General features: G+C 53.9%; 2 protein-coding genes across 3 annotated transcripts in view; both read left to right on the top strand.

Annotated features, from left to right (window-relative positions):
- The first annotated feature begins 658 nt into the window (after window positions 1–658).
- CTDSP2 (CTD small phosphatase 2) lies at window positions 659–24571 on the top strand. Its single transcript, XM_040491562.1, has 8 exons — window positions 659–1055; window positions 14872–15020; window positions 16883–16921; window positions 17338–17439; window positions 18043–18099; window positions 20105–20197; window positions 20355–20540; window positions 20740–24571. Exons 1-8 carry the CDS (start codon window positions 992–994, stop codon window positions 20863–20865), a joined length of 816 nt encoding a protein of 271 aa, XP_040347496.1. The 5' UTR covers window positions 659–991; the 3' UTR covers window positions 20866–24571.
- A 119-nt stretch (window positions 24572–24690) lies between these two features.
- AVIL (advillin) overlaps window positions 24691–27716 on the top strand; it is a 20429-nt gene continuing 17403 nt past the window's right edge. Inside the window, exon 1 of one of the 2 annotated variants that reach the window (XM_040491561.1) lies at window positions 24691–24808. The gene's annotated coding sequence lies outside the window, so the exon portion shown is untranslated. Of the gene's footprint in view, window positions 24809–24834; window positions 25572–27716 lie in introns of those variants that run through there. The other variant, XM_040491560.1, reaches the window with a different exon arrangement.

The following is a 27716-nucleotide window of genomic DNA, read 5'->3' on the forward strand; positions in this document are numbered from 1 at the left end:
CCCCAAACACATCTCTTTCGGGATTCAATGGTTGTACTCTTTTATGTGAAACTGGGGGTTCACGATTCGAGGGCCAAGCAGGAAGTAAGAAAACTGCCCCGAACCCTCCCATCCTGACCCAACCTGGGTTAGGCTTCGCGGCTTGCCCTGGTTACCCGAGAAGAGATGCACAGACGTGAACACACAAGCACCGAGTAGGGAAACGTGAGCTTTGGAGTGTCCTTTTAAGTAGTTGGGAAGGGGGTGTGGCCGAGGAGACTGGGAGGCCGCAGGGGGGCGAGGGGGGGAGTGGCCCGGGGGCGTGGCCGCAACGACTGGAATGTTGTTGGGTCCTCGCACCGCATAGTAAGGAGGGGCCACGCCCCTTTTCTCCAAGAGGGCCAATTGGAGCGCCGGAGCGGTTTCAAGTCTCCCCCGCCAGCCTGCCCGCCCGCCACCCCACCCCCCTCGGGGATTCGCTTTTTCCGTAACAAAATAGCAAAGCTCCGGATGTTCCGCAGCCCCAGCAGCTCACAGGTGAAGGGTCCTGGGGCCTAGGACGGTGCTCCGGAGCTGCAGGCACTGGCCGGCCGTGGAGAGGCCGGGTCCGGAGCCAGGAGGCGCGCGGGGGTGGGCGCTGCAGCCGCGGGTTGTTTATCCGGAGTACGGAGGGGAGGGGGGAGCCTGGAAACCGCCCCGTGTCCCATTTCCTCCTCTTGTTTTCGCTCCGGATTCTCCATGTTGGACCCAAACTGAGGAGCCCGGAGCTGCTGCCGGGGGATCGGGGCCGGGGGCAACCGGGGAGCCGCTGCCCGGGCCGCCCGCCCTCCGTACAGGCCGCCTCCCTTCCCGGCCCAGGGAGGGAACGAGAGCAGGGATGTGAACAGCTGTGGGAGTCCGAGTCTCGGGAGCCGGAGCCGGAGCGGGCCCCCGCCCAGGCCCCCCAGCCCAGCCCAGCCTGCGCGCCCGCCGGTCCTCCCGCCCAGCCAGCCCGGGCCCGCGGGATTGTTAGATGGAACACGGCTCCATCATCACCCAGGCGCGGAGGGAAGACGCCCTGGTGCTCACCAAGCAAGGTAGGGGCAGCAACTTCCCAAAACTTTGCGTCGCCCCCGGGCAGGTGGGGGGCTAGCACAAGCCCCGAACCCGAGTCCCGGCCCCTGACCTCCCGGGGATCAGAGCCTTAGATTCCGACCAGACTCCCTAGTCCATCCGCCCCCGCGTCTCTGTCCGCACTCAGACCCCCATGGGGGCGGTGCGGGGCCCGGGCTCCCGGCGCCCGAGGGGGAGGGGCGTCATCCGCGCAGCTGTCACCCCGTCCTGCACCCCCTCCCCCCGTATAGAGAGACTGAGGAGTAGCGCTCGAAGCGCGAGTCACCAGCGTCCGTCCCCTCCTGAGTTGGGAGGTGGGGTCGTCACTTTCCCGCACGACGGCGCGCAGCCGCCCCAGAACGGCGGAGAGAGGGGTGGGAAGGGGGACGGAGGGGTCCCGAGCTGGAATGGAGCCGGAACTGGCGTCCAGCACTTCCCAGCGGCTCCCTAAGGCCGAGGTCGCGGTGGCCGCGGGCGGTGACGGCGTCCTGCGGGACTTGGGACCAAGTTCACCGCCTGGGGGCGGGGGCGGCCGCGGTGGGGGAGGGGCCGAGCCTGCGGGACCTACTGGCCCGCCCGCGGCCCTGCGCTGGGCCCGGGACCTCGGCGGCGCGGTGCTCCGGCTGGGCTGCCTCCTGCCGCGTTTGCTGAGCCTACGAGCCCGACCCCGAGGCCCGGCCAGAGCCCCTCCCTGCCCCGGTGCGCTTCCCCGGGGCCGCCGCTGCACACACAGAGCCGCGTTTGTTTAGCCCGGGAGCGGTGTCCCTGGTTACATAATTCGCCGGATGGCATCAGACCCGGCGTGTTTCTGAATCGCGCAGCGAAAAAGTGCGAGTTCTCCGTGGGCAGCAGCTCGCGGCCCCCGCCTTCCTGAGGGTCAGGTGCAGACGCGAGGGGGGTCGCGGGCCCTCTCTGGGGTGGTCTTGGCGATCGGAGCGGGGTAAGGCCTCGGCCTCTCCCGAGGGCGGGGAAAGGTCGGGCCCGAGGGTGGAATCTCTTAGTTCGGTGACTGGAAGCCCCGAAACTCTTTTTCCCCTCCCCCACGTTCCTCCTGGAGCCTTGAGGAATGTGTCTAAAATAGTGGACAGAATTTCTGCCAGGAGTAAGGACTAGCGTCGGTTTTTTGGGGTGTTTGTTTTTTTTTTGGTGGTTTTTTTTTTTTTTGTTTTGTTTTTTTCTGGAGAACTTCCCGGACTGAGGCCACCTGGCCCTGAGACTGGGGAAAGCACCCTCTTGGTACCAAATCTGAAGGGCAGGAGCCCTTCCTCCGACCCCCCCAGAACAGGACGTGCAGGGCCAGTACTGCAATTGAACGTATCCAGGCCTAGACCCTGGTGGGTGGCCAGCCGTGGTGCCTCGGTGTCGCCCACATCCCCCCTATTTGGAAACATTAGTCAGCAGGTCACTTATTCCTGGGGTTCGCAGTCCCAAGGAGCTCCCCTAACTTGCCTAGGGGCAAGGGCTGCTAGTGTCAGCTTTTCCCTTTTTCCTGGAGTGGAAGGGATTGAGGAGGGGGCACTGTGTGCTTCCTGAATTTCTGGCCTTCTTTAAATTAAGCCTGCCCTGGGGAGGGGGAGAGCTTTGCCTGTTCAGATCCCAACCCCAGAAAAACCCCTGCCTTCCTCTGCCCTGCGCTCCTGGCTGCATCACTAACTAGGCTGTGTGACCCCAGGGGAAACTTCACCTCTGCTGGCCGCCCAGCTGTGCTGAGGCCTGAAGAGCGGAGGCTGTCTGGGTTGAGAACTTGACTCCTGCCTGGTCCCAGTCTCATCCCAGGAGGTAGCCATAAGTGAAGAACTTAGGCGTGGAAGGATTCCATAGGAATCCTGTGTTAATGACACTTGGGAAGAACCACCCTGTGCTTCCCTGCTCTGGTCCTTCTCTTGCAGAGGCTCTAGAGGGTGCCTTCCTGGTGAGGGAATCACACCAGGAGTGAGACAGAGCAGGACTGCTGAAGGGGCATCTTACATATCAGCTGGCCGTTTCAGCCACAAGGGCCTGTGTTGGGGAACAGAATAGATGACAGCAGGAAGCGGAGCAGCTGGCTTCTGTACAGTGTTGGGTTGCTGATGTTGGTTGGATTTTCTTGGAGTTACGTTTTTTGTTTTCCTTTTTGTGTGTGGTTTGTCCTTCAGACTTATCCCTGGAGGAATCTGAATTCCCAAGCCAGCAACCATGGGTCTTTCTCCATGTAATTGGACTGCATTCCAGAGAAGACATACTATTTTCCTGGGCTGCCTGGGCACCCAGCAACCAGCAAGCCAACTTTCTGAGTCTCTCCTTATTTACAAATCCTGCATCCCCCCTTTTTTTTAAGTGGGGGTGGGGAGAAGATGTTTTAATTCTCTCCTTTATGAGTTCCTTGCCCCTTTTCTGCCAGCATCCCATCTCTGTGCCCTCCTGCCTCCTTTGAAAAAAAGGGGAGGGGGTGTGATGCAGTTTATTAATAAGTAAATTTCTAGGAGAAAACTAAATTGCTCTCAGCTTGGGTGGCTTTTTAGTGAGGTTGTTTGCCATTACAGGATTTTAGGTTTGTGTGTGTGTGTGTGTTTTTCCTTTTTAGCATTCTGTTCTTGGAGCTTTAGGGCTGGCTGGGTGTGTTGATGATTCAAAAGTAATTACAGCAAGGGAAGTAGAAAAAAGTTACTGAAAGCATTGATGATAAAAGGACCAAAATTGGATCATCTTCCCAGCCAGATGGGTGAAATGGCTTCCTGGTACAGCAAGGACAGGGTTGTGTGTAACATCAAAAGTAAAAAGGAAAAGTTAATACCAGTTTGGCCAGAGAACAGCCATTTATTACAGCCCCATACGAGAGTGCAGGCCCCGCTGCTGGGAGGTTGTGCCATGGGGTTTTAGAGTTAGATGGGGGAAAAGCCCAGGAAACAGGACCAAACTTGTCACCTCTCCGCGTAAGAGGAGGGAGTGGAGGCAGCCTCTTCCAGGGCTCAAAGTGACCCACAGTTGGGGGGGGGGGGGCGGGGGGGAATCCGGTCCTTTTTTTGTTTTCCATGAGACCTAATGACCCTTCCTCTCAGGGAGAGTGTGGGGATTGTCTTCTCACATGAGAAACTGCACAGGTTCTGGTAGCTGACCATCCCCCAGAATCAGGACGGTGGCACATTTTTCTATCTCCTGCTTTCTCCCCATAAGGAGGAAATTCTGCCCTATTCTCTCATGAAAAAGCTCAAACGCTTCTCATGTCAGAGGCAGGCCCTTCACTTGAGAAGCTCAGAACAAATGTCGTTGGGGCTTTCTTCCTCAGTTTGCTCTTTGTGGGTCCGGGGTGCGTGTATCCCCAACCACTCTCAGTCTTGGCCTCTTTGAGGCTCTGAGGCTCCCTGCAAGTCTCCTTTGGAATTTTTCCTCCATCTTGGAGTGGGATAGGGGCCTGTGTGGTGACTTATAGATTGTGTTTGTTCCCTCTGGAATAGCCCAGGAGAGTGCTGCTAACTCCGCAACCAAGTTTGTAAATTTTTAACATCCTGAGGCTGGGAGTTTGCCATTCTGCTGCTGCTTTTGACTGGCATAGCTCTCTGTGGAGAAGGACTTCGGAATTGCTGTGAAACACCCTTCAGAGATGGCACGGGTGGTGGTGTTTCTGTCTCCTCCCTTCTCCGCCATAGGGGTCTTACCGAAACTGGCAGTGGAGATGCTGTTTCGTCCTCTGTGGGAATGGCCACATCTTTTATGATCGTGGGCTTTGTCAAGATGGTGAATACTGTAGAAGTCACGTTTCTAGCCAAGGTGGATTGATGCTCCCAGCCCCTCGGTGGAGAATTAAATAATAGCAGTATTTATAAAAAAGGAAAAGGAAAGACAGACAATATGCAAAAGTATACATATCTGTATGTAAATGTATATCCCTGCCTCTTCCTCGTCAGCTTTCTTCCTGCTAACTTTTGGGTCATTTAGGAATAGTGTCTTTTATTCCCATCTTGGGAAGTTTGCTTGTTGTGTTGGGTGAAATGGGAAGGGGTGGTGGGCAGGGGCAGCAAGGTGTTAATTGTTACTTCAAAGAATTGTTGGGGCGCCTGGGTGGCTCAGTTAGCTAAGCGTCCAACTTCAGTTCAGGTCATGATCTCACAGTTAGTGGGTTGGAGCCCTGCGTTGGGCTCTGTGCTGACAGCTCAGAGCCTGGAGCTTGCTTCAGACTCTGTGTCTGCCTCTCTGTCTGCCCCTCCCCTGCTCTCACACACACTCTATGTCAAGAATAAACAAACTTTTTTTTTTTTAATTAAAAAAAAAAAAAAAAAGAATTGTTCCAGGAGCAGAGTTCTTTGCTTCAGGCCTGGGTGCACATCCCTGCTTTTCTTATTCACAGTGAGACTTAACAAATCACTTTAGTGTTCTGAGTGACTTATCTGTGAAATAGGAATATTGATATTTATACTTCTGTAATGCCTAGTACTTAGGAGATGATTGATAAACATTAATGTCCTTCTTTTTTACACAGCCAGACCACTACTCATTCCTCCTCCCATTCCCCCAAGGACAGAGTGCAAACAGCACAGGGTCATGTGGGTTTTATTGTTAAAGACAGGTGGCTGGGGGTCAGAGGGGACACTGATGTGGGGGCTTGGGCCTTCTGGAAGAATCAACCTCTGAGGCTTGCAAGCAGCCTTGCTGCATAGACCCCTTCTTTGTGCCTGTGTGACTTGGAATGGGGTTTTATCTGCACTAATGCGAGTAGCGTGTGCCTTAGGGCATCTGCCGCTCTGCCTGGCGTCTGGGCATCTGGGGATGGGAGGCCAGGGAGCCATGCCCCTCCTGTGAAGAGTTTCTGAAGTCCAAGCCTTCTGAGCAGTTGCTCAGCCTCTCAGAAATGGATATAATCAACACTTAGGACAACTCTGTGCTGCGTTGTAGGAGGGTTAATGGACGCAGTGAGATTCACATTTCTTTTAGGGAATTCTAGTAACAAGGAGAGAAATAAAAACTGGGATTTCGGAAAGAAATAGATGCTCTTAAGCTGTGTCTTTGCTGCTGTGGTTTGGGGGTACAGCATTGAGAAAGCACAAAAAGCAGCCTTAAATTGCTTTTCATCCTATCTCAGGCCAGCCTGCTCGCAAAGCACAGAATTAACTCATTTGTCTTGGGGTCATGGGATTGGGTGTGGCCCTGACATAATTCCCTCCCTCTTCTGAAATGGAGGCATAGTTCCCAACTGGGAACTATAGATGAGCTTATTAACGTGCAACTCTTATGAAGGAACCAGTAGAAATCAAAGTGGAGACATTGACTTAGAACTAGAAGCCTCTCTGGACCAGAAACCAACTAGAACAGAGTTTCTTTGTCCAGCAAAGGGCCCAGCCCTTTCAGGTCTGTGTGCCTGCATCAGGTCTGTTATTACAGAATGAGTACTCCAGGGAGCACCCAGCCTCCCTCTAGGCAGTAGGTGTGTATGTCCTGTTTTATTGGTCACCTCTTCTAGGGGTCAGCCCTGAACCTGGTCTCTGAGTACATCTCCTGACAGTTGCCTTCCCTTTCCAGGTGCCCCTAGTCCTTCTTTTGCCCCCTAAAAATTGAGACTTTGCTCATACTCTGTCTTTACTCTATACCTACTCTCGTTTCTTGAGGAACGAATAGCTTTTGCATCCTGTAGAATTTGCTCTTCCCCACCTGCACCGTTCTCAGGGAACAAGTGTAGCCCCATTCCCAGTGAGAGCCAGGCAGATTCATGGGAAGGCTCAAATGGCACAACACAGGCTGTGGGAGCACCTTCCCAGTGTGGTGAGTCCCAGCTCCTCTGTTTCCATAGCAGAATGGGGTTGGGGCCCCTCCTTCACAGGAACAGGGGTCTGCAAAAAGAGATAGCAGGCTTTTTGACTCCGTGATAGAGCAAGTACTCCTAGAGAGGAAAACCAGACCCCGCTGGTACAAGTCCTCTGAGATAGCAGAGACACTGAGCCAGTGAGACATGGTGGGAAGAGGGACCAAGGGGCCACTGGCTGAATCATCCTCCAGTCCTGGAAGGGTTAGTCAAGGACCACTGGCAACCTTTAGGTATTGTCCCTCAGCCAGGGACACACATCAGGATCTCCTGTGACACTTACTAAAAATATAGACCCCACCTGGGTCCTGCCGAATCAGAGCATGAGCAGGTGGGCCAGGCATGTGTGTGTTCCAAATGCTCCCTATGATTCTGACAAGTGTCCCTGGAGAAGGGCCAGGTAAACACAGCAATGGCCCCAACTGCCTGCTTAGCCCTGAGCAGGAAGAGTCCCCCGGAGGGATCCAGTTTTGCTATTTGTTAAAGATCCAGTGGCTCGTAAAGGGGAATCCTAAAGTTTTCTGAGTGTGAACGGACAGAGTAATGATCCCAGATGAGATTTATAGAGCACTTACCATGGACCAGACACTGTTCCTGGTTTTTTATATCTAGCATCTCATTTAATCCTCACAATGATTTGGGAGATGAGAGATGGGAATTATCTCTACTTCACAAATGAGGAAAACTCCGCTGAGAGCTGAAGCACCTTGTCCAAGGACACACGGCTAGTGAGTGTCAGCCAGGACCCTGACTCCAGAGTCAAGCCTTAACCATGACCCGCACTGCCTCTCATTTATTTGCATTGTGCATTCCACTTTCTAAAAGCACAAGCTTCAGGTAATCTGAAGCCACCTTGTAAGGGACCCTGTAGTGTCGACCTTTTCCCATTGACCTGTGAGGAAACTGAGCCACAGAGAGGTTGCGCCTCAGGCAAGACCACAAAGCTGGTTGAGAAGCCGAAGTGGGGCGGGGTTTCTTGACTTCTAGCTCAGTGCTTTCTCAGTTGGACACACCTATACCGGTTGGCTGATCCCAGGTGAAGCGGAGGGGTGTGGTAGGAGCAGGTGAGTTTCCCTGGAGGCGGACAGACTCCCTGGCAGTCCTTCCCTGGCAGACTCCTTCCAGTCTTTCTGCAGAGGCCAAGCGACTAGAGGAAGGAAGGAACTGGTTGGTCAACCTCAGTGAGTGAGTGTGTGTGTGTATGTGAGAGAGAGAGACTGATTGGTTTTTGTGGAGTCCCCTGGAAGGCCACTTCCCAGGCTTGGCCCTATCACTACCTCTGTGTGACCTCTGGGATGAGAAGAAATCTCTGTGGTCTGTGTCAGTGGGAACATTTTTGAGATCGAGATTAGGATATGAAAGTGCCTTACCCTGAACGACTAGCAGCTGACACTAGAGCCAGGCCACACCCCAGGCTCCTTATAATTCTCACAGCTCGGTGGAATAGGTAGGTAGTTCCCATCTACAGATGAAGAGACTGAGGCCCAAGGCCACATACCTTATATGTGGTAGAGCCAGGATGTAAACCCAAGTCCGTGGCCCTTTGGGTAACCACTGTCTTTTTCACCCGTCGGAGGAGAGGTGGTTGAGGGTCCCTCGTTTTATCCTGTGCCTTCACTGCTCTTCGTCTCGCTCATGCGTATGTCACGGAAAGCGGGCTTACAGAGCTGGGGGGGAAAGAGGCACCGGGTTCTTCGGGGCCTTCCACCAAATCCAGCATTCCAGGAGTCGGCCAGAGAGCCAAGACCAGGGCTGAAACAACCACCAAGGTGTTTCTGTCCTGCTAGGCAGATTTCTCTTAGCTTCCCAGCCTCCCGCAGGGGCCTGCTCAGCACCTCCATGGGGAGAGAGAGGCTCAAGGTGGGCAAAGGTGGTTTCCAGGCCCCCACGATGACATCTCTGCCCTAGTTGGTGTGCGTGGGGCGAGGCCTCCGGCAGAGGCAGGGGCAGAATCCAGCTATCTGCGTTCTCCCGGATGGTATCTCTTGTCTGTCTCAGCTGGCACTGTGGGCCATCGCTCACTTGTCCACTGAGAGCCCTCTGATGTGCGGCTGGGGGCTGAGCCTTCCGCTGACACCTATGTGAGGAAACGGCTTCTTCGGCCCTAGTCCAGGACCTGCTGCTGCTTCTGGGAACCCCAGCCCCACCCCAGCGTGGTTTTAAAGTATGTTAGAGCTGCCTAGGTGGGTGTCTTGGCCATGACTTGTATAAAGGTTGCTTGATAGAGTATCTTGATCATGTTTGAGAAGTTACCAGGAATCCTCTGCTCCCAAGACGGTCTTTCTTGAGGGAGGTCCCTAAAATTGAGGCCCTGTGTTGAGATCATTGACCAGATTGTTGGGGGGGAAGAGGCAGGGGGAAGGGCAGGAGGTGAATAGCTAGTGACCTGTGACCCCCACCCTACAGGTGGCATTAAAGACCCGGGACTGAAAAAAGCTCTTTTTTCTTAGAAGAAACGGAGATACAAGGAGCTGTCCCCCTCAGAGAAGGGGACTAACAGAGACACCACATGAATAAATCAGCCTGGATGCGGGAGAGCAGGGAGGGCACCAGCATAGAACATGCTGGTGTGAGCTAAAGAGCCTGGCTAAAACTACTTTTATTTTTTTTTTTTAATTTTTTTTTTAGCCTTTATTTATTTTTGAGACAGAGAGAGACAGAGCATGAACGGGGAAGGGGCAGAGAGAGAGGGAGACACAGAATCTGAAACAGGCTCCAGGCTCTGAGCTGTCAGCACAGAGCCCGACGCGGGGCTCGAACCCACAGACCGCGAGATCACGACCTGAGCTGAAGTCAGACACTTAACTGACTGAGCCACCCAGGTGCCCCTAAAACTACTTTTAAAAGTCCATGCCATCACAGTCACAGTTGCTCTTTGGAACTTCGGGAGCTGGTGCTGAGCTGCATGAAGCCCTGCCTGCCTTGTCACTTGCAGAAAACAGTGTCAGCGATTGACATTGTGAAAACTGGTATACCCTCCCCATTGTTTCCAGTCTTTTCTGTGGGGGGGATGTCTAGGCATCTCTCAGCCTCTTGTTCCCCTGCCGACTCACCTGCTGGTCCAAGGAGCCCTTCCGTCCACCTGGCACTTCAGGGCCTATCCCCAGCCAAGGCCCAGGAGCCCCTTGCTGTGGACCTGGGAGGACTCCTCTCCATGGGGAGCCCCAATCAGATGTGTCTTGGCTGCAGGGCCCAGGCAGCTGGCCAAGAAGGGCCGGAAATGCTCCAAATACTCTCCTTCCTCCAATAGCTAAGGGGAGGGAGGCCCCTCAGAGAGGCCATTTTATAGTGATAGCCAGACTAAATCCTTTGCTTATGGGGGGATGGGAAATGGTGGGGAAGGAAGTACTTCTGAGGGAACCAAGAAAGCATCCTTCTACGTGAATGGGCTTGTTAAAACCCGATTGCCTGAGAGCTTGCCTTCTGCCGACTCCTAGGCGGATGTGTGAGGAGTTCCTTTGCTGGGACACGAAGCTGTGTTGTTGGCAACGGTGATATCTGAACCTGACCTTCAGAAGAGGGTTATAAATAGTGTTGTCCTGGCAAAGCCAATCTTCATCTGTGTGCGTACGCGTGTGTGTGCGCGCAGACCTGTACATGCACAAGCTTCTTAAGAGGCAGAGGCAAATAGCGTCCCCATCTGGTGCTTCTTGGGGGCAGCGGTGGTAGACAGACGGAGAGAGGGCACTGTTTATTTCAAGTGGAGCAGCCTCACCTGCTTTCCTGTTATTTGTAGAATATTAGCCAGGGTGTTTGCAAGCTGGGAAACAACTTTTGTAGTGGATTTGGAAGAAGGTAGGGGCTGTTTAGACTTCGTGAAACCTGCTCACGATCAGAGTCCTTTGGCACCTCGCTCACAAATCTCCTCTGGAGCTTCAGCCACATGCTGGGAGCGGGAGGGCCCCTGGTCCCCTGTTGTTGGTCTCCCGCAGTGAGGTCACAGTGTTGCTCACTAGTGGTCATCTCCCTTTAGATGATTAAAACGAGCACAGCATTGAGTTGTAGAGTTTGCGCGGCACGTTGCCGTGCGAAGGGCAGGTTTTGTTTCTCCCTTCACTCAGGAGGGAGGTCTTGGTGTTATCCCAGGTAGTGGATGAGGAAACCGAGGGTCAAAGAAGCTGTACGTCAGAGTCAGTAACTGGCAGGGTCTGGCCTCCAGCCCAGGCGATACTCGGAGCGGGGGTCCCTGCCATACCCCACCTTCTCTTCACACCCTGCCTTGGCAGGAAGCCTTGCACCAGTGAACTGGAGGAGTGGCTTGGCTTCCCTGTTCTCAGCCACCTGCTCGCTTTCTTCTTAAGCCAGAGGTCCCCTCATTAGGTCTGTGCTGGTCCTCTCCGACGCTCAGGCCCACACCAGATGTTTGGAGCAGGGAGAGCAGATGCGGGTCGGTGGCCGGGCAGGAGAGGAAGGCTGGGTGTCCACAAAGCGGGTAGCAGAAGGAATGAACGAGGGAGAGCAGCTAGTTATGGGGCTCCATGGCACCCCCTGGAATCCTGCCCTCCCTGTTTGGGAGACCGTGTGCAATGAAATCCCCCCAGGGACCTGGAAGTCCTCTCGTGCCCCGTGTTCCCGGCCCCGGAAGGGGGTTTAGGGGCCCCTGGCCGTCAGGGGCATAATACTGAGTGCCGGCTGAAAGGAGCCTCTGAAAGACTCTTTGACACAAGTTTCAGATCCCACTCTGATGAGTGTTCCCCCTTACCCTTAAACCCACTGAACAAAGCAGGTCTCGGGCCAGAGGCCCCGTCTCCAGCCCTTACCCTTCTCCCTCCACCATTGTCCTCTTGATTTCCCAGAGGTATCTGTCAGAGCAGGTACAGGACTGGGATGGGGGTGAAGCGAGCCCTGGGGTGGAATCCCAGAGCCTTGCACCTTTCATGGCCTGCCCAAGAGGACAGTGAAGGAGGGGGGTGGGCCCCAAACTAATCCTTTACCATCCTAGCCTAGAGAGGAGTAGAACAAACAAGCGTCCCTGCTGTCATATGAATAAATGTACATGATGCCCCCTGTCAGGGGCCCTGTGGGGTAGTGGGTAAGAGCTCTGGCTCTGGGTTAGCAGATCTAGGTTCAATGGCTCTGCTCTCATACTACCTGTGTAACCTGGAGTAGTTGCTTAACCTCTCTGCTTCAGTCTTGCTTCTGTAAAACGGGGCATTAGTGCCTACAAATGGGTTTGTAGTGAGGATTAAATGAAGTAATGGTGTCAAGTGTCCTAAGAGAGGGCTGGCACGTCATCAGTTCGTGGTAAACATGACTAAGGCACGGAACGAGGAACAGGATTGCCTCAGGTGCTCCGCTCCTCCAGTGCCTGCCTCACTGTCCTCACATAGAGAATGCTTTTCTGTTTCTAAGTCTTCCGGGTTGTTGCAAACCAGCGAAGGCTTCCACGGGGCCGGGCTCCGTAGTAGTGACACCCAGGGCCCTGGAGTTCCCGCAGTTGTTCACTGAGCCAGTCACAGTTACTCAGTACCTGCTGTGCAGAGCTCCAGAGGCTGGTGAATGCTCTTGGCCAAGGCCATTACAGGCCCCATCAGGAGGCAGCCATGTTGAGGGGAGGCTAAAGAGGCCCTGATAGATTCTCGGAGGCAGTGTTGGTAAATATAAGGAGGACAGACAGCCTGGAGAAGGATTGAGGGAAGTAGGGCCCCAACAGAGGGGCATGCGGGGTATTGACCTTGCTGCTGTGGGCCTGGGATACCCTCCCCAGGCGCCACAGCTCTGTGCTCTGCTCCAGGTGCCTGCCCCCGAGGTCAAGGCATTTGTGGTCCCTGAGGCCCAGGGGCTGCCTGGTCACATTGTGTTTTTGAGAAGACCTTCATCCCCTGCTGAGTCCAGATGAAGCTGAGGAGCCCTGCCCCCCACCCCACCAAGCTCTGCGTCTACGGCCCAAGCGCCTCTGCCTGTTGGGCCTCCCGCAGTGGGCACCGGCCAGGCCTCTCTGTGGCCCCAGCCAGCTGCCCCTTTCACCCCCCTGCCTCTTAAGATTACTCAGCCTTCACATCGTCTGTCACTAAGATGCTGACTGCGTTCTTGACGGCCTCTCTTCAGGAAAGGCTCGGGCTGTGTGGCCTTTTAAGAAAGGCTCCGTGCCCGGGTTAAGCCTCTGAATGTGGTTCTGCGTGAAGAAACCATAAACCAAAGGAAAAGTGATGGTTCAGCTTTGGTCTTGGAGCTTTGTGTCAGCGTCTGCTGGAGTCCCCGGGCTCGGAATTGAATGTGGGCCATACAGGCAGGTGGAGAAGCCGCCCTTGCCCTCTGATTCCTGCATAGATTATTAAGAGTAGGAAAAAGTCCAAGGAGTCAGGCATCCTGCTCTTTAGTACTGGGCTCTGCTCTGAGGTTTGTCTCTTTGATACAGGGGCCTTGGTGGGGGTGTGGTGAGGGGGCCCCAGTGCAACTTCTTCCTTTTATCACAGAATCCCCAGTCCCTGGAAATCTTGCTTTTTCCACTGGGGCCAAGAGCTCAAGAGTGATCCCCGGGTATGTAGGCGAATTGCCAGGGAAGCCTGATCACTTACTGGAAGGTTTCTAATGATCATACCAGTGTCAGGGGGTCTGGCCTCACCCAGGGAGGGAGAGCGAGCTCTGAAGGGCAGAGATGCCAGCCTGTACCTGCAGGAAGCCCTCTGCTTCTGTTGAGTCGGAGGGAGTAGGTTGGCCGGGGCAGTGCTGGCTGCCACTTGACTGACTGCTGTTCAGCGGCCATTTCCTCACCCTGGGTCATGAGGAATAGAGTTTGGTTTTCTCTCCTCTGCAGGGTTCCAGGCGGCCGCAACTGGGTATTAAATGGCTGTCCCAAAGCCTCTCTGCAAGGGCCTCTGTGCTCTGACGACTAACCCCTACCTTGCTTTGGGGTGGGCCCCACCTGCTTGCTTCCCCCTTGCCTTCATAAAGGGAACAGCCAGAGGAGGGTTGTCCTTGGTGCCACATTCTGTTTGCCTTTTTAACCCCCCACAAAGACAAGCGTTTCCAGATTCATTTTGTTTCCTGCACTGTAGTTTGCCCCATGCTTTATGGTGAAGTGGGCTGGGTTTAATCCTCAGCCCCTTCCGCCTAGGTGGAGACCTGTGGCTGGGGACCAGTCTGGCAGCAGTTAGGTGGCGCCACCTCCTGGCCACAGGACCCACCGTGTCTTCCTACACTTGCTGAACAGTTGCCAGAACAGTTCCTGTAAAAGCAAGAGGCACTGGAAAGATACCCTGAAGTCCATTTCTGGTTGATCCTGTAATGCCCATAGCTTTTTGTATCAGCTTGGCTTTTCTGGGGCTGCCTTGCTGAGCGTCCTGTTAACATGGCTTTGTATATCCAAAGCCTGAGTTACAAAGGCTAGACTGACGGGGCAGCTCTGGTCTAGAAGCAAGGCCGTTAGCTTAGAACGCGACACCAGGTGTGTTTCCCAGGGGTCAGCGTGCCTGTGCTTACGGATCAGGCCTTGTGCCTTTGAGGGGAGAGCAGCAGGGACAGTGGCTGGGGCGGTGAAGGAGGAGCACAGCTTCTTCCTTGGGCTGCAGCTGTTCTGTTTTCTAGCCTGTTGTTTCCAGTCTGGCCTCAGTCCTGCCGCCACTGACCCAGCTTCTAGGGAAGCTGACCCTGAACAGAACCACAGCTCCACTGACTTGCAGGAGCCTGGGTTTCTCCCTCGTGTAGAACGGCTAGTTCTGCGAACTGGGGTTGGTCGAGGAGGATTTTTGCGCTGGTGAATTTTACTTCTGAGGGTTCCTTCAGTGTGCCGCTTCCAGAGTGCAGGGCACCTGGACTCGATACCTGGTGCCCCTCCCGACCAGGGAGTGAAGACCGAATCCTCTGCAGCTCATTTCCTAAACCAGAGAGTGGGGATTCCTGCTGCCTCTGCTTTAGAGAACCGTCAGAATAAGCGTGTGTGTTTCAGTGTTGACTGTATTTGGTGATCTGCCCAGCACGTGGCTTGGGCCCTGGTGGGGCTTCCAGACTGGAGGGGATACGGGCACGGGGCCACCTGTGGACAGAGTCACCCGGTAGCTAATGCCTCATCGTTCCCTCTGCCCTAGGCCTGGTCTCCAAGTCATCTCCTAAGAAACCTCGTGGACGGAACATCTTCAAGGCCTTTTTCTGCTGTTTTCGCGCCCAGCATGTTGGCCAGTCCAGCTCCTCCACTGAGCTCTCCGCATACAAGGAGGAAGCCAACACCATTGCTAAGGTAGCTAGATCAGGGTGGCGGGACGCCAGCAAGGAGGGGACTGCTAGTGCGGGCCCCTGCAGCCATGGCATTTGGGCAAAGGTAGTCCTCCCTGAAGTCTCAAAGACCTCTGGCTCAGAGGCCCCTCCTCTGGCTTTCCTAGAGTGGCCCATTTTCTTTCTCCTGGCTTCCATTTGCGATGTGGGCCATGCAGATATCCCTGTGGTTTCTGAGAGCCCCTCTGGTCCAGATCCTCCCATGTTCCAGGAACCATACAAGGCGCTTTGCATATACTGTCTCATGTGCTGCAACCGGCAGCCCAGCAGGGAGGGTCACAGGCTCTTCCCACTTACACACCTGGAAACAGAGATCCAGAGGGTCTGTGTAGCCCCTGAAGAGTTAGTGGTTAATAAATAGTAAGTAGTATCAGAGTGCAAGTATCAGAGTGCAAGCCATCTCTCTGGCTGTGACACCTGTGTTTGTTGTTGTTGTTTACTATGCAAAGCTGTCTTCCAAGTTACTTGACTTCTTGAAATTCTGCCATACTCCAGCACTCTCACCTGTCTTGGGGGGACATTGGGAAATTTATGGGTGTCTTTGAGCCTCCCAGTGAACAGAAGGTATGTCTGGCATTTCAAGGGTGGGCACAGCCCTGACCAAAAACCCATCTGCCCCCAATGCCATTGGTTACTTCTTTCCGAAATAACCAAGGTCTAGCTGTCCGATTCCTCTCTCAAAACCAGGCTGAAGACATGCATCAGTGCATTACTCAGTAGGCGGAAGTGCACTTAAAGTGCAATGTGACAGTATTACTTAGCAATTGGTTCTTACAAAGTTCACAGTAACACGGAAGAAGTATTGAGTCGCAACATTAAGTCTAAAAGCAGAATGTGAAATTACGTATTATGGGGGGAAGGGCTGCTAAAACAGACTTGAAGGAAATACACTAAAATGCCAACGTGAATTTTTTCTAAATGCTAGGATTTTAATGTTTCCTCAAGGTATCAGGTTTTATAGTCATAACAACATCTCTATTATTAGCAAAAGGCCAGGGAAGCCTTTCTGACCTTTCTGTACTCCACCCCCCCTCATGTTTCAGGACCCACAGTGTGGGCTCACGTTGGCATACTTGATGTATCCTAGGGGCTCGGCGCCCTCCCCGCACCGTGTGTCACCCCCAGAAGAGAGTATAGAAAACACATGTTCTCAAAGAGAAGCCTGGGTTCCAGGACTCACAAAGACGCTGAACCACCACAGTGAGGAGTTCCGATTTTGGTTGTCTGATTCCCGTGTCCCTGCATCAGCCACTGAGTTCCCTGTCCCTCGGTTTGTCCAACTGAGACACTGCCTTCTCCATCCTTCATCAGACCTGATGTTGAAAGGCAGCTCTGGCCTTTCCCCTTTCCTGTGCAGCTCTTAAGAAAAGTCACTTTTGGGGCACCTAACTGACTTAGTGGCAGAGCATGTGACTCTTGACCTCAGGGTCATGAATTCAAGCCCCACGTTGGGTATAGAGCTTACTTTAAAAAAAAAAAAAAAAAAGAGGTGCGCCTGGGTGGCTCAGTGGGTCAAGCGTCTGACTCTTAATTTCGGCTCAGGTCATGATCTCACCGTTGGGAGACTGAGCCCCCGGTAGGACTCTGTGCTGGCCGCAGAGTCTGCTTAAGATTCTCTCTCTGCCCCTCCCCCTACTCGTGCACACGCTTGTTCTCTCAGAATAAATGGAAAGGGAAGGAAACAAAAGTCACTTTTGTTATGCCCTACGTTCCAGGGGGCTGGGAACTTGGGGAGAATTTTACCCACCAGGCCTGAGGCGGAAGCAGTGGGCTTCAGGTAGGACGGCATTGGCCGGTCGGTACTGACTGCTTCCTTTCCTCCCACAGTCGGATCTGCTCCACTGTCTCCAGTACCAGTTTTATCAGGTATGGGAATCTGACAGGTACATGCCCAAAAGCCCCAGACCCTGTGATCACATTGGGTGACGCCCTTATTCCTCAGTGCCTGGCTGGCCCCACCCCGGGAAGCCATTTGTCCCAGATATTTGCTGAGGGCCCACTCTGCAAAGACATTAGCTTTTGGGGGGGACAGCTGACATCCGTCCCACAGCCGCCCTGGCTTGCATCTCAGTGTCCAGATCATTCCATAGTCCGGTGGGAGGCTGGAGCCGACGAACCGACTCCATCTTTGTGTACTTCATGGCCTTCAAACGGCACCTCTTCTGGGTCGAACTCGGGGGTCTTCTGTGTTCTCGATGAGCCTGGTTCTTTCCAGAGTTCTGCTGAAGAGAACACTTGGGCTTTCCTGGTGGCAGACCTCGGCAGCCTGGCTCTGGTTTCAGATCCCGGGGACCTGCCTGCTCCCAGAGGTGACAGAGGAAGATCAAGGAAGGATCTGCGTGGTCATTGACTTGGATGAAACCCTTGTGCATAGCTCCTTTAAGGTAACTCCGTATCTGGAGTCCTCCCTACGCCTATCTCGGGCTGTCTTGCCTGTCTAACTGAAGGTGCTCGGAGGCAGCATAAAGTTGATGAGGCAGGGGAGCTGGGTGGGGGGTGGGGGCTCTGCCATTTTGGCCACACTGGCATCACACATATTCGGGGGCCACACGGAAGAATGTTGAATAGGAATCCCTGCTCCACCCAGTCACTGCCAACGGGCTTTGTCTGTCACACAGCCCGGAGAACCACCAGAGCTCTGTACAGGGCAGGCCTATATAAGAGGGTTTGAATCAGCCTCGGACCTTGCCCCCCTCCATTTTGTCAGGATGTTCGTTAACTGAAGAAGGTCCTGAAATTCTGTCAGCTCTGGTAAAATTGGGGGTGGTGGCAGTAAGGAAAACCTGGAGGGGATACTGTGCGTGCTTCTTAGTAGGGTGGTGGGAGGAGCTTCCTGGAGTCTCTGAGACCTCTTTCTCCCCGCCCCTCCCAGGGGACAGCGCAGTGGTGCTGTGGCAGGGACCGTGTGCTCACGCGTGTGGGGGTGTGGCCGAGGGTTTTTGTCTCCTTCCTACCGTGCTGACCTCATTAACTTTTCTGCTTTCCAGCCAATCAACAACGCCGATTTCATAGTGCCTGTTGAGATTGAGGGGACCACTCACCAGGTGAGCTGCCTGCCAGGCCACAGCCAGCCTAGAGGCCTCAGGACCTCCACCCCTCTGGTGTGCTCCGTCACTGGTCCCTCTCCTGCAACTTCATCCTCCTTTCTGTATCAGAACCTCTCACACTCCAGGCTTTCTGATCTTAAAAAAAAAAATCCGCTTCTCATCCATCCCCATCCAGCTGTCATCTTTTTTTGCTTTGAAGCCAAGCTGTTTAAAATTAAAGTATCATTTAATAATAGTAATAACTGTGATCTACTGAATACCACCTCCTGGCCAAAGTGGCCAGTGCTATTAAACGAGGATACTTCCTCTAATCCTGAAGAGGTGGTGTCTCTGCCTGTTAACAGGCAAGGAAGCCAGTACTAGCTGTTTCCTGTTCTCCCCGGGCCCACCCACTCCTCCTGGCTAAGGAATTTCTTCCTCCCCAGCCCTGGCTTCTCCACTTCCCTCTGTGAAGCTTTTCTACTCCCCCTCCCCTTGGGTCCCTACACTGGATTCTCTCCCGGTAAATGTTATTCAAAGAGCACTTAAATCCAAGTATGCTTAGGCTCTGGCCCTGCATAGCCTGCTCAGTCCAGGATCATGAGGTGTTGATAGCGAAAAAGCATTTACTCCAAATGCTTGCCCAGAAGGTCTGCTTGCGCGTCAGGAAGCACCAGGAACAACACCCAGGTTGCCCTGATACCTGCTCACGTGGCCTGGTCAAATAGAAGACTTATGTGTAGAGAAGGAGGGGATTGAGGCTTCCCTGCCAAGTCACCACTGTCCTCTGTCCCTTAGAGGCTTTCATCCCTAACACCACCTCTGCCCTTGGACTGGTCAGCCTCTGCCCAGCTACCCTTTACAGTCCATTTGCACATGTGGAGATTTACAAAACCCCCAGAGACCAGACGAAGGCATATTTGCAAACGGGCAGATACGCACTGTGAACTCCTGATTAACAAGGAGCAGCATGAATCATGAAAAACAGCTGAGATTAAAATTGGCGCGTGGCTACCTGCAGAAGAGGGGCAAGGGGATGCCAGGCTTGATAAACAGCCAGGAAGAGGGAGGGACTTGTTGAAGGTTGAAGAAACGGCAAATCCAGGGGAACCTAGTTGTGGCTGCTCGGAGCCAAGGGTTCCTGTGGCAAAGCCACCGGCGGTGTGGTGAGTCAGTGGCCAGTTTGGGCCACCTCCAAGGAGGGAGAGTCATGGCAGGCACGTGTTCATTGAGCAGGGAGTGCCGTGGATAACGAGCATTGAAGGAATGGTTCTGGTAGCATCGAGGCTAGGGGAGAGGGAGATCCCGGAGGCAGGGAAGCGGTAGATGCAGAGCGATGAGGTACATGTGGCCCATGAGCCTTGCAGGCCAAAACATGCAAGATGATGAAAGGTGGGCATGAGCGTTCGGGGCGGCTGGCTGGAGCAAGCACAGACAGGTGTGGGGCTTGAGCAAGATGCAGAGCATCTGACCTGGTCACTGACAGAGAGAAGTCCCTTCTCCCTGGTGCATTTCAGAGAAGCTGTGTGAGGGCGTGTGGTTTCAGCCTTGGTTTCCACCAAGGCTCGCGTGATGGTGACCTGGACAGAGTGTCCCACCAGAGCCAAGGACAGGAAGCTCCCACAGAGGCTGTGGCTGGATTCAAGTAATCCAGGATAGGCTGTTTCCGTCTGTGAGGCCTATTCTTGATTACTTGTTTCTGGAGGCAGCTGATGGTTCGCCGCCCGAAACAGAGATGGCTTCTGGGACAGAGGCACGTGCATTTCTTCCTGAGCTGGGTCAAGGTTGGGCTGCTAAGCCCGCAGAAGCTGGGTGAGGAGGTGATACAGTGCCCTTGTGTGTGTGTGGGGGGGGGTGGGCAGAAGGTTTCCAGCCAGGTGGCCCCAGAGGTTGGGGTGGAGGGGCCGGACCAGGAATGGTGTGAATCTGCCTGCCGGTCTTTGTGGACGTGGTGACGCTGACGGATGAGCAGTGCTTCACCCTCACGGGGCTGCGTCCAACAAGCCTCTCTGCTTTTCCTCAGGTGTATGTGCTCAAGAGGCCTTACGTGGATGAGTTCCTGAGACGAATGGGGGAGCTCTTTGAATGTGTTCTCTTCACTGCCAGCCTGGCCAAGGTACCTGAGGGCGGGAGGGAAGTCAGGCGCCAAGAGCGGCTGTGGCAGCCGCAGGGCGGGGGTGTCCCACAGCCCCTTGCTGGGCCACGGGAAGCCACAGTGGTGGGGGCGGGGGGGAGCCAGGACTGCATCTGAGCAAAAGCACCTTCTCTTCTAGTATGCCGACCCAGTGACGGACCTGCTGGACAGGTGCGGGGTGTTCCGGGCCCGCCTGTTCCGGGAGTCCTGTGTGTTCCACCAAGGCTGCTATGTCAAGGACCTCAGCCGCCTGGGAAGGGATCTGAGGAAAACCCTCATTCTGGACAACTCTCCTGCTTCTTACATCTTCCACCCAGAAAACGCAGTGAGTGGTCCGGACACAGCCACACCGCAGGGACTGGGGAGCCCCAGTCCCGGGCAGAGGGGAGAGGGAGTGGGCATCGGAAGCCCGGGCTTCTCCAGAGGAGCATGGCACCCAGGTGTACCCAGCCAGCTTCCTGGGGCTTTGGGGCAAGGGAGGGAGGAACTGGCAGGAGATTTACGCTGCCTCTTCCCTGCCCTAGGTGCCCGTGCAGTCTTGGTTTGATGACATGGCAGACACTGAGTTGCTGAACCTAATCCCAATCTTTGAGGAGTTGAGCGGAGCAGAGGATGTCTACACCAGCCTCGGGCAGCTGCGGGCCCCTTAGCCTTCCCTGCTTCCGAGCAATGGCCATCCCAGTAGGGGACTTTCCTACACTGTGCCTTTATGACCAGCCTGACAGAGCGGAAGCTGGAGCATCTCACCAAACGGGGCCTGGGAATAGAAGTGGTTGGAAAGAGCTTTAGGACAGGATAGATGCCAAGTGGGCACGTCCCAGACCGACGGCACCTAGAGCTGCCTGCTCCCTGAGTTGGGCTCCCAGATGTGAGTGTGTGTGTGTCTGTGTCTGTGTGTGTCTGTGTGTATATGTGTGTCTCCCCTTGAACTGTGGCCCCGGGATGGAAGTGTTTCATGTTGAGGGAGAAACTGAAAGATGAAGACTCCCGGAGTTAGTCTGTCTCCTGTCCGGTCACCCTGGGAGCCGCTGAGCTCGATAGGGATGAAGACGATTGAAGGCTTTTGCTGCCAAACCCAGCGCCTTTCCTCAGTGTTGTGAGGCTCGTGCCAAGGAGAAAGGGAGTCCAAGGCTGCCGTCAGGTGTCCCAGGCACACACCTTTCTGAAACCTTTCTCCAGCCAGCTTTCTGCATACAGAAAGACAACATTTCTGGAAAGATGAAAGCTTGTTTCCAGAACCGGTAGCCCCAGTGGCCATCACGTCCTGTGGTCCGAGGGCTGCGCTCGCCTCCAGCCAAGTGCCTGGCACGGGCCCTTTCTGTGTCTCCCCAAGGCTCGGGCTCCGGGCCTGCCTTCCTCACCACCCAGCCATAGTCTTGAACCTGTGGGGAAGGAGGTCTTCTCCCTGCCCTGGAAGAGGACAGATAACTGATTTCCGTTCTTCCGACTCTGTTTTAAAATTCTCTTTCTAAACATGGAGTGTTGGGCCTGTTTTGTTTCTGACAGAGCTGCAGCCCTGGGCCTGTGATGAATGTGGGAGGCTCTGGGGGTGCAGGGAGGAGGAAGACCCCCCCCCCCCCAAGCATGAATGTGTGTGTCCCCTTGGCTTGTAGATCAGCTGAGTATGGGACTGCGTCCCTAAGTCTGTGCTTCAGGGATTCTCTGCTGGTGCTGGTGCGAGGGCTTGTGTTCCAAAGTCCGGGAAGGGCGCTCCCCGCCCGGCCCCTCCTACTTCTTGGGCAGGGCTCTTTCCCGTTGTGTCTTCCCCCGGGCCTGGCCTGTGCCTCTCTCTGTCTACTCCTGTCTTCCTCCCTCCTGGCTGTTGCTTTTTTTCCTCCGGGGCCTCAGAGGCACTCCTGCTTTCCCTGGGCTGAGGGGAACGGGCGTTGTCGTCATTTCATTTGCCAGCATAATGCACGTGCCGCTTGCTTCTCGCATCAGGTGTGAGTGAGCCCTTGACACACCTGCACTTTGCTCCCCCCCCTCCCGCCCGGCTTTCAGACTTTCTCAGTAGTGAATGCTTTAAAAGACAAAAAGTAGCCACAAAATGGATGTTTCCTGAGGATGGAAAACAAAAGAGGAAGGAAGTACTGCTGGAATTGGGAGCACAAGGGGTTCCCCTCAGGAGCTGAGCCCCACCTCAGCATCACTGCCTTAATCACGGCCTCCCCTCCCTTCTCCTTCTAGGGCAGGAGAGAGTTCCTCTCCCCTCCCCAGTTCTGTTTTCCCTGGAGGCAGGTGTCACAGAGCCTTTGTGAGTTGCTTCAGGTGTGAGGACACCACCCCCGTCCCCGCCCCCCCCCCCCACTCCCCACTCAGGACTCCTAGCCCTGTTCCCCTTTGCAGTGTCCACACTGGATCCACACTGGGTCCGGCCTGAGGAATTGACGAGTTTTGAGCAAAGCGGGCGGTAGGGCAGCAGCTTGGTGTCCTGAGTGGCACTGGGCTGACGAGTGTCTTTCTCCAGCATTGTGTGTTACCACCTCCCCTCCTCGTCCCGAGGCCAAAGGGCCTGGTCTTTCCCTTTGGTGTCACAGAAGTGGAACAGAGGTCCCCAAAGCTCGTGTGGCCCTTTCCGCCAGTATCCTTCTCCGGGGCCCCCGGGGTCCTGCAAGCAGGGGAAGAGGGCTCCGGTGCTAGCCAGGGAGGGGTACCTCCTGAAGGAAGATGGGAGCTTCTGATTCTAAGGCCCTGGCTCGGCCTCTACCCTAATGCCTTGGGGTGTCTCTCCCAAGCCCCACCCTAAGTGTTAGCCCCTGGGCCACATCTGCCATCTGGGCCCAGCCAAGCTTTTCTGACTAAGCAATAAGAGGCTCTAAGCTGATCCAGTTCTTAGGTCCCTCTCTGCCCTCCTTTGGGTCTCCATGTTTCTCCAGGTGAAGGAAGAGCCTGTGCCTCCCCCTTTCCTACCAGGCCTATCCAAATGCCCCGAGTGTGACTCATGACCAGAGCCCCCGGTTAGCTTGGTGAGGGGTGTCCCTGCTGCTTCTATGTGAAGCCCTGCCCACCTGCAGTTCCTCAACAGAAATCCCGTATTCCCACTGTCCCCTTTCTCCTGCCGTCTGCAGAGAAGCAGCTCAGCCAAATAAGCCTAAACAGGGTCCGTCCGTGTGGACCAGAGCCAACCTGAAGTCCTTTGCTGTCTGGCTTCCAGTTCCACAGTGAGTTAGGGGCAAGTGATGATTGCAAAACTCGCTCCTTAGAGGAATCAGGCCAGACTCCATTTTGGAGGAGGGCAGGATTGGGAGGGAGCCAGTTCAGCCCAGGATGTGTTCTGGGGCTTCCCAGCAGCCCTTCCTGTCCGAGACTGTCTTCAGGAGGCAGTCGGCTGCTGTGCCTGGTCAGCCCCCGTCCAAGCCATGCCAGGAACCTGCCCAACTGCCAGGGTCAGTTCTTTAAGGTGCCTCTTCAGGGACACACTGTGTCTCTCTGATTGGGCTTCTAAATCAAAAGCCTGATGTTCGTGTCCCTCTCATAGGGGGAGCTTTGGACACAGGACCAGTCTGGAAACGGTCAAGGTAAGAGTTGTCACTCTGCACATTGTAGAGGGGACGCTCTGTAGGCCCAGGGGTCCCTTACTATAAAGAGGTTGAGTACATTTGCCTTCAGTTAACCTGGGACCTTCCGTTTAGTTCCTCCTGCCTCCCAAAGATTTTGACCATTTTGTAAACGTATAAACTCACCTCTATAAACAGTGGCCCAGAAGCATCTTTGTGCTAAAAGCATGGGAAGTGTAGAAAGGCAGTCATTCCCTGGGAAATGGATCCCATTTAAATCTGCTCCCCCTACCCTGTTCCTGAGGCCTCCTTCAGTAGGGCAGCCCCCAGAAAAGGCTGTCCTCCCTCCCATTCCCAGCCAGGCCAAGTGTCTGTGGAAGGTAAGCCTATTTCCCCCTTTCAGGTCGTCAATCGGTTACCACTCTGTTCCTCAGTCATTTTTTGTAAAATGGAGTTCGTTTTATCTTTCTCTTTTTTAAAATACCAATAAATATTTGCATTCGAGCAGGGGAGGGAAGGCGGAGGTCTGACCCACTGTCCCGTGCCCGCCGTAGGGGTGGGCCCCAGAGCAGACCCTCTTTGGGCCCCTTGAGCTTTGCGTATAGTATCCCAAGTTTGACACATTCCAGGTCATGCCACTTTCCCCCTCAAGATGCCATTTGGAGGGCAGGGCGTCTGCTTCCCACTGTGACTGGGCTATGGGACTCTGACTACCTTGCTTACAGATTCATGGTTTGATAAATTTGTTGTATTCAAAAACTTGAAATGTAGGACGCCATTAAGTGTCTGTTTATATTTTTGGAATATTTGTATTACTTACAATTAATAAAAGCGGGTTTTAAAAAAACCCATCCAGGAATGGGAGCTGCTTCTTGACCTTGCTGTTACTCATTTGGGCACTTCGCAGGCACACTCGTCTTGCCTTGCAGCCCCTTCTGTCACGACGAAGCTGGCGCACCCAGGCTGGCCAAGCGGCTGCCTCCGGCTGGGAGACCAGCTGCAGACTCAGCACTGGGCTTCTGCTCAAGGTTACAGAAGTCGGGCTGCATTAGTTCTTTCTTGGCCCCTGTTTGGAACCAACTCCATTGCCATCCAGGTGCTTAATAATCATACACTTGGTGTCCTATCGACTTCTGAGGGCGAACTGGAAGCCCCGAGGGACTGGGAGTCATCACTCTCCCATGTTCCTTACTGATGCTCCCAAAGCGGGATCCCTAGAACTTGGGAGTCCAGCATGGTTCTTGGCACATAATAGGCACTCCAATAATGTTTGGACCCCAAAGGAGACCCTAAGAAGCAAAACAGGATGACCTGATCACCCCTCTCCTAGACTTCCCTCCCTCTGAGAAATGCCCAGAAGCTTCTCGGGGAGGCATTTGCTAGCCTGGACATCACAGGCACTCAGGGGGCAGCTCTGGCCCCTGCCTTCTGTCATCAGCATAATGCATCCATATCTACAATATGGCGAATTTCATATCCTCCCACCCTCTTCCCTGCATTATTGATGGGTGATGCACTTTAAAAAAAAAAAATCAATTAGATCAGGGCGTGGAGCTGGAGTTAAAAGAGAAAAGAAGCCTTTAAAAGTCTGCACTTCTTTCTGCTGTTTTGAATAGGAACAGATAAAGCTTCCCCTCTGGTTTGAATAAGTCAAGCCCAGGGCTAGGTTGGCGGTGATTGGCCAGGACTGGGAAAATGAGGTTAAGATGCAAACACAAGCAAATATAAGGCAGTGGTCTGTGCAGCCATTACTAGGCTAAGGCAGCGGAACCTGGCACCTTCTGCTTTGGGTTGGTTCTCCGGAACTGCTGCTACTTTCTCGCCAGAAAACCAGGAAGACCGGTGGGGGAGAAGGCAAGGTAAGGTCTATTTGGTGTGTGGGTGTCCATCAGCAGAGCAATCCTACTGAGCAAGGAAGAAACGAAGGGAAGAGGAGATCGACATTTCTGTGCCTTTGTCTTCTTGGATGAGGCTCTTAAAGGATTAAACCAGGAGTTTGTAACGAGTTGTGCAAACTTCCTGCTGCGAAGTTAAGGCCCTTGTTAGAAACCACTGAACAGATAGAGCACTGTTTTCAAAAGCTGGGAAGTGTGGAGACTACCCCTTTCACACGTCTCTTGGAAAGGCGGCGTGGGCCAAGGCGGAGGTTAGAACTGCTTCCTCTGCTTGGGCTCCATTCACAGGGGGATCTGTGAGAGTTAAGGGCCGCTGGCTTTTAGCCTGGGCCTCCAAAACTGCACCCCACCCCAAGGGTTTCTGCAGGGGCCTCAAAAGTCCTGAATTAATAAGGACTTGGAGAAGAGCGAGGGAGAGATTGAGCTTTGGGGGACTTTGATGCCACAGCTGCCATCAACTTTTCTGGGTGTCCCAGGGAGGCAGGAAGTCCCTTCCTTGAGCATGTCCTCTCCTTAAGTGGGGGGACCTTGGCCCAGTGAGCTCCTTCCCTGTTGCTAAGTCCCTGCTGGGAAACGGGACTGCTTTTGACCTCTCAGACTCACAGCCCTGATGAATGCCGATTCTACCAGGTGGAAGCTTGACTATTTTCAACGAATGAATTCACTGGCCCTTGTTCCCTTCCCCTATTTGGGTCATGGCGTTTGCCTTTAATGAATGAAATCTAGGGTCTGAAGAGAACTTGAACAAATATTTCCTGGCAGTTCTGAGCAGCACCAGGTAGGGTGGGGCAGCACAAGTTATCCAATGAAATCCTCAGACGCCGGCTGCTCCGGGTCTGTGCCCTGCTTTAGTCTCGCTCCAGCAGTACACAAATGGAGTCTGGGTTTTTTGTTGTTTTTTGTTTTTGTTTCTTCTGCGCTTTTTGCCAAAGTCCACACACTACATAATGGCACGAGCTCTCCAAACCTGGCTTCATCCACCAAGGCTCAAGGATAGAATGGGCAGACATGCTCTTAACAAGCACAGTATGCCTCCAAGTAGCAAAACTCCATACGGCCCTTTCTGGGTGGGTTGTTTCATGTTTTGTTTTTTGTTTCTGTTTTTATTTTGTTGGGTTTTTTTGTTTTGTTTTGTTTTGGTTTGTTTTTTTTTGTTTCTGTAAATCCATCAAGCACATCTTTTTTCCTTTGCCTCTTGAGAGCATTCGTCAGTTATCCGTATCGGAATGCAAGCTCCTTGAGAGCAAGAACCAGACAACAGGCAGGCATTTTATTTATACAAAGCCCCTACGTGACCATGCATGTGTGTAGGTACTTGATAACCCTGGACACGCCCTGAATACAGATGGTGGGGCACCGGACTTCTCTTCACCACTTCCCTCTCCCCACCCTGCCTCGTGGGCAGCCACTGAACCACTGGCTCCTGTGGATCTGTGTGAGAGGGGGAAGGAGAGCATCAGCCCCCAGGAAGACCTGGCCACCCAGCCTTTCCCTGCTGGCTCCCTGAACTCTGTCCCCCCTCTCCCCTCCCAGGCTCTGCCATTTTACTTTCCCTCTTCTTCGAGGCCCAGGGAACATATTAGTCATCAGACAAAAAGCTGTTCAAGTTTTAGGATAGTTTACTTAGAAAAGTCTGGAAAGTAAAAGCCCAATGAGAAAGAGAGTTGACCCCGCAGAGGACCTGGCAAGCAGGACCTCTGGAAAGAGCTGGAAGGAATGAGTGAGAGAAGGCAGCCCAGCTTGGAAATATTCCGACGTAAGCTTTTCTCCCCGTGAGCCACTGAAGGAAGGTGCATTTAGGAAGGGTTACACGACATCGAAGTGACTAAAAAGCACAGGCTTTAGGGTCAGATACGGATTTCGCTCTAGTGTGTGACCCTAGGCAAATTATTTAACCTCTCTGAACCTCAACTTGCCTGCAATGTAAGATAAAATATACTCCGTTTATAAGAATTAAGTGACATAACGTGAGCCAACACCTTGGCTTGACATATTTATGATCCCTTCAGTAAATGACCGTGACTCCGACCAGAGCTCTTGACAAGGGAAGTGGCAAGGGGGGAGCAGACCTTCTGGGTGGGGACCCCCAGACCAGCCAGGCTTCCCTCG

Source organism: Herpailurus yagouaroundi, unplaced genomic scaffold (genome assembly GCF_014898765.1).
Source record: "Herpailurus yagouaroundi ecotype Mexico unplaced genomic scaffold, PumYag 182, whole genome shotgun sequence".
Classification (NCBI taxonomy): Eukaryota; Metazoa; Chordata; class Mammalia; order Carnivora; family Felidae; genus Herpailurus; species Herpailurus yagouaroundi.